At 36.1% G+C, this 12,401-nt stretch overlaps 1 protein-coding gene across 1 annotated transcript in view; it reads left to right on the top strand.

Moving 5' to 3' along the window:
- The window catches only part of PPIL6 (peptidylprolyl isomerase like 6), a 92,913-nt gene extending 86,297 nt beyond the window's left edge, over positions 1-6,616 (top strand). The window contains exon 8 of the mRNA XM_074187322.1: positions 6,348-6,616. Within this exon, the coding sequence (XP_074043423.1) occupies positions 6,348-6,456 (109 nt within the window). The 3' untranslated portion in view covers positions 6,457-6,616. The remainder of the gene's footprint in view (positions 1-6,347) is intronic.
- The last annotated feature ends 5,785 nt before the right edge of the window (positions 6,617-12,401 follow it).

Below are 12,401 nucleotides of genomic sequence, written 5' to 3'. Positions count from 1 at the left end.
ATTTGTAACCTCTTCAGTTCAAAATCTATTAGTGCCATAGTAGATAGAGCCTTGGGCCTGGAATCAGGAAGATTTGCATTCAAATCCAGCCACAGACACTTAGTAGCAGTAACCAGTACCATCAGTCTGTTTGCCTCAGTTTCCTCAACTGCAAAATGGAAATAATAATAGTACCTATATCCAAGGTTGTTTTGAGGAACATATGAAATAATAAGCAGTATCTGGTACATAATAGGTAAACATAAATTCTTCTTTCTCCTCAAATTTGAGTAATTTATTGCTTTGGGTTACCCAAAGGTTAAGATTCCAAAATCCTCAGCATGTTAATTGAAACTGTTGAGTTTCACAAAAGTCCCATAGAAGGTTTGGCAAAAACCTTGCAAAACAATATGGACCTCTGGGCTAATACCATTGATATTTCTAATTCTAATCACAAAAGCTGATTTGGATTCAGAATGTATTTGGTAGTAAATATTCCTTATAGTGGTGGGCTTCAGCTCTTCATTGATAACCTTTCTTTCTTCTGATTTTTTTTTAATTATCACTTTCTTTGGCCTTCAGTTCTGCAAAGGTCCTTCATCTTTTCAAAAGAAATTCTGAAGCAGCTAGCATCTTCTTCTTCCACTTCTGCCATGATTACAGCTGAAAAGAACATTTTATATTAAAACATTACTGGGTTTTTGTTGTCCCTGACCTTACCTGCTCCTAACATGTTCCAGATCTTTGAAAGTGCATGTCTAAATTGACTTGGGTACCTAAGCAGCTAACAAGAACTAAGTTTCCTAACCTTTTCATACAAAACTAGTCCTTACTAGGGTGGCTAGGTGGTGCAGTGGATAGAGCACTAGCTCTGGAGTCAGGAGGACCTGAGTTCAACTCCAACCTCAAACACTTAATAATTGCCCAGCTTTATGACCTTGGGTAAGTCACTTTACCCCACTGCCTTAAATAAGAGGTTGGTTTTTGTTTTTTTTAAAACTAGCCCTTACTGCCCTAGTATCATGTTCCTTTGCAGCACAAAGTTTCTGGTGTGGTTGGCAAAACTGTAATCCAAAAGCTGGCAAAATATTCTGTTTCTTAAGGTCTCTCTCATCTACTCTCCCTCCTCCATTTTTTAAAATTTTATTTATTTAAGTCAATGAGGTTAAGAGACATCCCAAGAGTCACTCAGCTAAGCAATTATTAAGTGTCTAAGACCAGATTTGAACTCAGGTTCTCCTGACTACAGGGCTGGTGCTCTATCCACTGTGCCATCAAGCTGCCCCTATTCCCTCCACTCTTAATCACTGATGTAACTCAGTCCTTAGCAGGAGCCTCAGAGGGAAGGGGATAAGTGAAGATGAGGAACTGATCAGTATTTCCACAAGACACCTCATTTTTAGGCTTTGTCTTTTTCTTTTTCTTTCTTTGTGCCATTCAGAGTTAAATGATTTGCCCAGGGTCACACAGCTAGTAAGTATCTGAGGTCTGATTTGAACTCAGGTCCTCCTAATTCCAGAACAAATGCAGTATCAGGCTTTGTCTTTATAGCCTATGCTGTTCTAAAAATTTGGCCCTATTAATCCAGACAACCCTCATAAACAATGGTCTTTGGCATATTTTAGGATTAGTGTTAAATCTTTGCAATGGAGAAGCTTCAAATCACTCCCCAAAGACACCCAACACATTTAAGGTTATAGAGCTAGGCAAATGAACATCACTTCAATCTTGGAGCTCTGTGATTAATGCTGACTGTGTTTGATTTGAGGAATATGCCTTCAGTAAATTGAACACCAGACCCATAAGACCGAATGCCTGTTAAACACTTTCATTTGGATGTCTCACAGACATTCCAAATTCAATGAGTCCAAAACAGAATTCATTATCCTTTCCTTCAATTCAACCCTTCTTTTGAAATTCCCTATTCTTACTAAGGGTACCACCATCCTCTTCTCTTTTCTCTTTATATTCACTCATGATAACTTCTTCAGTTATCATGGGATTAATTATCATCTCTATACAGGTAATTCCCAAATCATATCTATCATCTGTCTATCTATTTATCTAATCTCTCTCTCTCTCTCTCTCTCTCTCTATATATATATATATATATATATATATATAGAGAGAGAGAGAGAGAGAGAGAGAGAGAGAATCCTTGTCTCTCCCCTGAGCTTCAATCTCAGTTCACCAATTGTCTATTGAATATTTCAAATAAGATATCAGATGTCCCAGAGGTAACCTCAAACTCAACATGTCAAAAGCAGAATTTATTATCTCTTCTCCAAAGCTCACCCATTTGTCAAATTTTCCTTTCCCCCAGTTCTTCCAGTATTCCAGGTTATTAATCTTGGTGTTATCTTCTGCTTCTCATTCTCTATCCCAAGTGACCCTTAATTTTTTTTAAATTTTTGAATCTAAGACCAAATAAAATGAGAATTCCCATATGCAAAGGAGACTTGATTATATGGATTGTATATATTCTATGAATCTCTTATTACATACAACTTACTTTCTTTTAAGTATATGATAAATTTGATACATTAAACTCAAAACTGTCCTTTTAACCTATTTCCTTCTATACTTCCTAATGTACTATTTCTGCATTTTAAATACTTCAATAACCCTGATTTATATATATATATACACATACTTTATATATATATATATATATATATACACACAATATTATTTGCTTGTTTCTTTTTAAAGGAAAGACAAATTTTTTTAATTAAAAAAATGCATATAGTTAAGCAAAACAAACCTATACATTGTCCATTTCCAAAAAAAGGTTTTTCTCCTTCTACAAATTGAGACCATTCCTTACTTCTATTAGGGGACTAGCCCACATACCAAATCAGCTGCCAGAATTTTCTATTTCATCTACATCTCACACATCTAACCCCTTCACTCTCTTTAAATAAACCACCCCCTTACCACAGTCCCTAAAATCCTCTTGCTGAGACTTTTTTTCTGACTTCAAGCTAATCTTCATCTGTGTCTTACTCTTTATGACCCTATGTAGGGTTTTCTTAGCAAAGAAACTGGATTGATTTGCCATTCATTTCCTTTTCCAATTTATTTTACAGATGAGAAAACTGAGGCAAACAGGGTTAAGGGACTTACTCAGGGTCTCATAAGATAGTAAGTGTCAGAAACCCAATCTGAACTCAGGAAGATGAGTGTTCCTGACTCCAGCCCTGGATCTCTAGCCACTGTCTCATCCACATGAGAGAAGGCAACTAGTTGGTGTGGTGGACAGGAGGACTTGAATTCAAATGTGACCTTAGACACTTCCCAGCCACATGACCCTGGGAAAGTCACTTAGCCCTGTTTGCCTCAGTTTCCTCATCTATAAAATGGACTGGAGAAGGAAATGAAAACAACACCAGTATTTGTGTCATGAAAACTCCAAACGGGGTCAGGAAGAGTCAAGCACAACTGAAAAATGCCTCAATAACAGCTAGTTTTCATACCTCACATTCTTCCCATGCCAATCTATACTTCACACAGTTGCCAAAGTGATTTCCCATAAAACACTGATCTGTGTCACTCCTCTATCAGTAACTCTGTGTTCCCCACTACCTTCAGAATAAAATATAAAGTCTTTATGTGAAGCCCTTTGCAACTGGCCCCATCCCATCTTTCCAGTTGGAGTGATTGTTTCCCTCTCTCCACACTGTTATGGGTACTAGCTGGCCTTGGCCTTATCTCTGTTCTCCCCTGCCTGCATTTCATCTCTTATTTGTGCTTAGAATGTACTTCCTCCCTCTGCATCTGTACGTCACATACTCCCTCTTTTCCTTCAAAATGAAGCAAAATACCAACTGCTCCAGAAATCTTCCTCCCAGTTCCCTATTATATTCATTTTACATATATTCATTATCTACTCACTTAGGAATGTGTTGTATTTCAAGAAAAAAATGTGACCAAGAGTGAATTGTTTCATTTTTTAAAAATTGTGTCTAACACCTGACCTGGCAAACAGAAGACACAGAATATACATATATATATATATATATATATATATATATATATATATATATATGTGTGTGTGTGTGTGTGTGTGTGTGTGTGTGTGTGTGTGTATGTATGTATGTGTATATGTATATATATGCATATATATATACATATATATGTATATATGTGTTCATTGATTAATTGATCTATTCTAGATTATTGAGACTGGAGACACTCTTGACTCAATTTATCTTCCCCATAGTAGTCTGTTACCAAATTTTGTCAGTCTCTACATCCTTCACATCCATTTCCTTCTCTCCAGTCACAGAATCTTTACCCTGATTTAGGACTTCATTAATTCCCACCTGGACTATTGCAATAACCTCTCCTTGCTTTCCATTTTCTCCCTGCCCCAATGCATTTGCCCACACTTGCCAACTTGATATTATAGGAGTATAAATTTAGAACTGTGAGAACCTTAGTTATTGAATCCCCCGACCCAGCAATATCTCTACTAGGTTGCTTTCCAACAATGATTAGGGAAAAAGGAAAAGAACCTATATGTTCCAAGATGTTTACAGCAACTCTCTTTGTGATGGCAAAAGAATTGGATAAGGATGTCCATCAATTGGAGAATGGCTGAACAAGTTGTTGTCTATGTTTGTTACAATAAATGATGAGCTCAATGATCTTAGAAAAACATTGAAACTCTTGAACAAAATAATTAAGAGTGAAATGAGCAGAATTAAGAGAACATTGTATTTATATATATATAGTAACAACAATATTATTTTTAAAATAACTTTGAATAATCTATTTTGACCATTAAACTCTATTAACTCTATTAAACTACAAATTAACTCTAAAGGGAAAAGAACTTATAAATAGAAATATTACCGAGAATAATTTTACATACATATATACATACATATGCATGTGTGTATATATATATATATATTTGTGTCTGATGATAGCCATCTTGGGTGGAGAAAAAGAAAAAAGAAATTTACATGTTAACTTCTCTGTATATTTAAAAGGAATAGCAAGTTGACATAATAGATTTGGAGTTTCATATACAATCATCTGTTTTTATATACGATGTTTTAGAATGCTTGTTTTATTTCATAAATTAAAAATAAAATAAAATAAAGCAAAAAATATGCAAAAAACCTTACATGAATTGACTTATCCATGGTCACATAGGTAGTATGTCTATGAGGTAAGATTTGAATATTGGTTTTCCTGGCTCCCAGATTCAGAAAGGTAGCTACTAACCCCACTTTGTGTCTATAGTACTGAAGCACAGGGCAGACCCTTTTACTCCTCTGCTCAATAACTTTACATGATTCTTTCATTTAGAAAAATCTTTCAGAAACTAGTTCAAGTCTACCTTTCTCAATTAATTTTGTACCATTCCCCTGCAGACTAGGGGTGCTCATGGAGAGCTCTTATATGGACATGTTGTTGTTGTTGTCTTGAATGGACATTTTCTCATGAAATCTCTGCAGTCTAAGTGTAGTAATAAACATCTGGGAGCCATTCTCCTGTGTGTTCTTAGATAAGATGACCCTCAGTTATTTCATCCCTCTCTTCAGCTCTCTTCCTATCCCCCCTTCCAGTTAGGTCTAGTATTCATTTTTATCTCTACTATTTAAAGAAAAACCTTCATTTATTGGTAAAAGCCCAAGCAAAACCTTCTTAAGGGATTAAACTTGTACATTTGGGGGATTGAAATATAAATTATCTTAAAAAGAAAAACTTACCAAAAAGTTGATCTACTGACTGTTCCCTATGCAACCCCATTTTATCTCCTATCTCATTGTTTTTGTACATACTGTCTCCTGTCCCTAGAATTCCTATGCACCCCATTCTATCTCCCATCTCATTGTTTTTGTACAAGCTGTCTCCTATCCCTAGAATTCTCTTTTCCTCCTTTCTGTTTCTTGGGTTCCTAACTTCCTTTAAGGCTTAGCTGAAGAGTCAACTCCTTATACCAGGTTTCTCCTTACCCCTCTATTTTTAATTCACTTAGCTCTGTACATGTTATATCCCCTCAAGAGAATATAAGTTCCTTGAGAGTAGAACAGGTTTTGTTTTTGTGTCTCTCAATAGTAACTAGGGCAGCCTAGGTGGTGTAGTAGACCCAGCTCTGGAGTCAGGAGGACCTGAGTTCACATGTGACCTCAGACACTTAATAACTACCTAGCTGTGTGACTTTGGGCAAGTCATTTTACCCCATTGCCTTGCAAAAAGAAAAAAAAAGAAAAAAAAACAGCAACTGGCACAAGGTACCAGTACAATGCTCAGTGAAGTGAATTAAGTTGGATGACACAGTAAATAAACTTAAGAGTAAATGAATGGTGAAACTTCGTGATTTAACTGACTTTTACCATTTTCTTCCTCTATAGGCAACTGATTGAAGGAGCAAGAGTTCTTAAAATACTGGAAGTAGTAGACACAGAGAATGAAAGACCAGTGTCTACTTGTAGCATTGCTGATTGTGGTACTTATAACTGATAGCATAGACTGACATTTTCTCCTTTTGCTTACTATTTTTTTAATTATCCTTTTCTAGATTCAACAGATGATTTTAAAAAATTAACGGGGACCCAATTTATTTTAGAATCCCAAAATGTTCATACTAAATAGATAAGGTATTTTGTCATTTGTGTCCATATTGAACTTACCTTTATTAAACCTAAATGAAAAACAAAATGACAGTGTACAACCATACTGAAGAAATGCATTTAGTTAATTGCTTCTTTTATTCCAATGGAGAGTGTTTGCCTATACTTTGAATTAGCTTAAGAGCAAGTCTCTAAGCTATCCCTGAAAAAGCATGTTATTTATAAAAACTGACATTTTGTAATGCCCTATATAAAAAAAAATTGTAGGTATTCCTGTAGGATTCATCAGTGGCAGAAAAACTTGTCACTGGAGAATGTATGTAACATTAAACATATTTTCTGTTACTCTGAATGGACTAATATATTTGCCCAGGTAAATGATACTTGAACCTAATTACTTGGCAGTCTTAACATAATAACTAGTTGCCCTGAGTAGGCAGTATTGCTGTGACAACCTCATATTTCTTAGTATTAGGCTCAATTTTGTCTTTTCTTTCTCTATAGAACCTTTAGCTATTGGTTATTATGAATGAAATATAGTTTAAATGACCATTTAGAAACATCCAGAGTGAAATTTCTTTCTAGTAATGATTTTTCTATATAATTTGGAGAAATTAGTTTTTAAAACACAAAATCTTGAACTAAATGATACTTGCTAAAGAATGTTTTATGGATAAGTATTTTTATGAGACCAAGATAACCTCAAAGATCTTATAATTTCCCTATGCCCCCAAATATCGCATCCTAATTTATAAAAATAATCCTACAAATATGAGAAGAAAAAGATTCTAATGACATATGGATGATTTCAAGTTTCTCAAATTCTAATTAATGTTTTGGTTACTGTTGGGAGGAGGAAAAGACACTTTTCCCTCCCTCATTATAATATATTATGTACTCCTTTCTTATGACTTATGTGTTACTGGGATAAGTTAGAAGAGTAGAAGATAAAGATAGACAGGATCCCAGAGACTATATAATACATGACCCCTATTTTACAGAGGAAGAAAAGAAGTTGTAAGGAGGCTAGTGACTTGTGACTCAGGAGCAGGTGGTCCTTTCATTGGACATACATGCTATGTTAATGAAGACTTGTGGAAATCTAATTGTCACTAATTTTTTAAATGTTTAAAATTTCGGCTCAATTTTCCCACAATTCTTTAGGGTTTTTTTGCCATCACATTCAAACTACATTGTGGCAATGACTGGGCAATCAAATGACTAAAACGTTGCATCATTTTAGATTCAAATATTTACCTAAGATTTTGTAGATTTTTAACTTTTAAACAAGTAATGAAATTAAATCATATATTACCACCAGGGGGCAATGATGCCCCAATTTAATAGAATTTAAGAACCAATTTCTCACCATTCTTAGCTGTTTTTAGGTGCTTACCCCCAGAGGGAGCTCTCAGAACCAATCTTTATGGTGCCCATATTTACCATAGGAATATATGGTTCCAATGATTCTTTCCATACTGTTGATCTCTCCCAACTCTGCCAGTTGCTGAATGGTGGCATTTGTCCTCAGTTCAAGGTAATAGTTTTAATATTTTCTTTGTTTCATGAACTTCTTTCAACAATAACAAAAATGTGTTGTGAATTCTCAGAATAATTTAATATACTTTTTGTAATTTTTTAGATTTATTAATTAATTCATTTCATTTATTAATTCATAGTTACAATAACTATAAATTTTTCACACTCAATCACTACAAATTGCTACAGGAGCATCCTATGATGCTTTAAAAATGTATCTGTTGTTTGTCACAGGGGAAAAATATATTTGTAACATAATTAGGCAACTATTTACAGCTTAAAGTGACATTAAAGAATTTTTAGGTTGACTCTTGGATCATCGTTGTGAATCTCCAGAGGGGTCAAGAACTCTAAATAGGAAACACTATTATAAAGAATATAATCAGTGCAATTTTATCTAATCAGAATAACTGGATTCCAACAAAATTTCTCTCTCTTCCCTGAATCTGATGAATTTCCCTGAACCTGTCACTTGAAAAAGATAAAATGAAATCAGTCATACAAAGCTGCAGAATTACTTGTCATTGTAATAAGTTTTCATTCATAGGTAAAGATCAACAAAAGAAAAAAATCCATATAATCCCAGGGCTTATGGATTTGCAAATTGATTCTCCAGTAGGGTGACTGTCTCAAGATTCTAGATGTAATCCCTTAGGTTTATGCATCTAGAACTATATACTTCATAAACCCCCGACTGATCTTTTTCCCATTTTAATAATCAGCCAGTGGACATAATTAACTCTTTTTTAGTTAAGATGTTTATAGTAAAAATCAGAACTTCAAAAACATTTCCTTCAAAATCCTGTGGTATACTCTCCCACAAATATTTATAACATTCATGAAAAGAATGGACATAGAGGACAAGTGTGTATGTGTTTGACAAAGGGAACTTGGAGCTCCTATTCCTTCTTCTTCAGGTCTTCCCACAGCTTTTTTTAGGTTCAGTCTTGACTGTGGTCCTGGGTCTGCTTCTCTCTTGACAGGCAGGGCTAGAGACTATTGACTCTCTTCTCTGCTTCCAAGTCCCCCGGGGGGTCACATTCCCCAAAGCTGCTTCCTTCATCTTCATCTTCCTTTTTTTCTACATCTGTGTAGACTGTCTCTGTTCCCTCAATTGTTCCTTGAACTCTCCAAACTGACCAGTTCTCTAACATCTAGATGATGCGTCTCTGTCTTGGCAAGTACTGGTAAGACCTCACGCTGATACAGAAGAAGAAAATTCCCTCCTCAACCCCTCCATAGGAATCTCACTCCATAATCACTCCCAGCCTTTATGGAATCCCATAGCAATCAGTTACCTTCTCACTCAATCAGAAAATGACTTGTAAAGAGATCCTTAGGTAAGGGAACAACTTTACAGGTAGTTGAACTCCTTTTGTCAAAACCTCATCAGCTGTTTCCAAATCCTGAGACTACATTAATGTAAGGTAGGGAGGAGGATTCATTCTCTTTCTGCATGTCTGTGTCTCTGAGTCTCTCTGCCTTTGTCTCTCTCTCTCTCTCTCTCTGTGTCTGTCTTTCATGTCTCTGTTTCTGTCTCTGTGTGTCTCTATGTGTCTTTGTGTCTATTAGATTATTTAGTAACATTGAGGTGTCTCACCACCAGACCATATCTCTCTCTAAGGTTCCAACCGACCTCGAACCCAAGCTTTAAGAAAGCCACTATTTCACTGTTTAACCCTTTGTCTCACCTCACCCCTACCAGTTAGTTTTCTTTTTCTAAATAAACCTTTATTCCGCAGTGAATTCGTGCTGATCTATGCTAACTAGATATCTCCTTTGATCCTCACAAAAACCCTGGGAAGGTAAATGTTATCATCCTTATCCCCATTTTACAGTTGTGGGAAATGAGGTTAAGTGACTTGCCTAGGGTTACCCAGTAAATGTCCGACGCCAGATTTTGCCTTAACTCTTCCAAACTGTGGGTTCGATATTCTATCCACCCATTCATGCCACTGTTCCACCCCATGCTGAGAGGAAACAAAGGCATTCAGGTCAGAAAATAGCTCCCAAAGGTTCTCCCAGCCTCTTGTGGCTGTGTATTGGAAACTCACAGCACCTGCCAGCTTCACCCATGCCTCTCTGTCATTTCTGAGACTTGAGCTGCCCTTTGACTCTTTCCTCAGGTATGTGACACCCCTATCCTCAGAGACTTTAAGAGCAAGAATCAGCCAAGTTGTGGAGTCTACCTGTCAAATGATTAAAACTAGCCTATTAGAGCAAATTTAGAATATTAATGTGAAAAAAATGATCTCTGAGATCTCATGTCTCAGGAGCCAGCCCAGAATGACTACAACACCAGGTGCCACCACCCTATCAGAGAAGGGTCATCAATATATATTAACTGAGATCCTCCTCCTCCTCCCTCTTACCACCCACCTCCTTTCTCTAGTGCTCAGTATTCTTGTAGAGTGGAAAGATCCCTGAAGATTAAGTCTCAAATCCCAGCTTTATCCCACATGAACAATGAGACCTTGGATGAGTCTTTCCAGCTCTCTGAGCCTCTGTTTCCTTAAGATTGCTAACTACTTTACAAAATTCAAGTCTCGAATCTATGTGAAATTGTCTGTAAAGCACTTTGTAAACTCTAGAGGGCTATAGAAACTGAAGCTATTGTATTGGAAAGGAGGCTCCAGGGTAGGTAGTTCTTTTCACATTTTTGTTTTTTTCTCTCAGTAATTCCTCCCAATTTCCATATTAAAAAGTTCTTTCATTTCAAATAGTCCCACCTCTGATTGAGATAGCAATCCCTAATCTTCCAGAGTTAAAATATTGTCAAACCTATGTGTTGAAGAGTCAACAAAGTGTTTATTAAGCATCTACACAAGAGGTAATAATGTAAAATTCTGGGAATGAAAAGAAAGGCAAAAGACTCATCCATGCTTCTCAACATAACCTTTATTTTTCCTACATGAGAATAGAATTCTAAAATGAGAAATCCTTTGATAGAATTGACTTATATTTCTTGTACATTATTTTATGCCCAGTACAAGAACAGTAAAACAAGACTTAAAACTTTTAAATTTTAAAACATTTTTTTAAAATTGGAGAATCATGATTGGGGGATTTGTGTCAATTTGCAATGGACTATGACTGGCCAAGAAATTCAACCACGGGTGAAAAATGTCAGGGCAGAGAGAATCAGCAAACATGAATTAGAAGAAAACTTTGAAGGGTTTTTATTTTGGTCTTGTTTTTTTAACTGAGAAACTTAGAATTCAGTTAAGACAGGAGATTATTTAGTAACACTGCAAGTTGGGTCCTTCAGAAAGATTTCTGGGTGTGGAGGCAGAAGATAGAGAAACTAATTTGTAGCAACAGAAACTGAAAAAGAGAAGCTGAATCAGTTTGATCAAACTGAGTTCCCAGAGGGTACTTCCCCCAGAGGAAGGGGGGGGGGGCTTAGAGACAAAAACGTTTAGAACACTGTGCACCAGGATATTCTTATCAATTCGCTTGTGCATCTTTATCTAATTTACTAATGATTTATTTATTCATTGTGCTTATCTTACTTGAAAAATTTGTAAAGGGCCCCAAGTTCCCTTTCTTTACGACTTAAAGCAGAGATATAGTTTGGCACATAGAGGTTGAACCACCATTTGGGTTGAGAGGCAAGTCACTTTCTCAGTGTCCCCAAGTAGTTTTTAAGATTAAAAGTTTTAAGGGGCGGCTAGGTGGTGGCTAGGTGGTGAAGTGGATAAGAGCACCAGCCCTGGAGTCAGGAATACCTGAGTTGAAATCCAGCCTTAGACACTTAATAATTACCTAGCTGTGTGGCCTTGGGCAAGCCATTTAACCCGATTTGCCTTGCAAAAACCTAAAAAAAAAAAGATTAAAAGTTGTAGGGTGCTAGCTAGCATTCTTAACACCTACTGTGTGCCAGATAAAGATGAGAATACAAAGGAAAGGCAAAAAAAGTCCCGGTGCTCAAGGTGCTTGCAGTCTAATGGGGGAGACAGCATGAAAGCATCCAGTTAAAAATAAGATATAGCTATTTTGATAATATGTAATATATAAATAAAATATATAATGATAACATTATATAATGTACAGATGAGAGACAGAGACATACACATACAGACACACACACACACACACACACACACACACACATAGAATTGATAGCAGTCTCAGAGGGAAGGTACTTCCCTTGAAGAAGGTGAGACTTTGGTTAAATCTTAAAAAAAGAAGCCAGGGAAACTAGGAGGTAGAGAAGGAAGAGGAGAGGAGGGAGGAAAATATTCTAGATATGGAATATTTTCTGAACCAATCAAAGTGCTCACTCAGAGTTGGGAG

Source organism: Macrotis lagotis, chromosome 5, assembly GCF_037893015.1.
Source record: "Macrotis lagotis isolate mMagLag1 chromosome 5, bilby.v1.9.chrom.fasta, whole genome shotgun sequence".
NCBI lineage: Eukaryota > Metazoa > Chordata > Mammalia > Peramelemorphia > Peramelidae > Macrotis > Macrotis lagotis.
The sequence above is the reverse complement of the archived record's forward strand: the minus strand, read 5'-3'. Positions and strand labels throughout refer to the sequence as shown.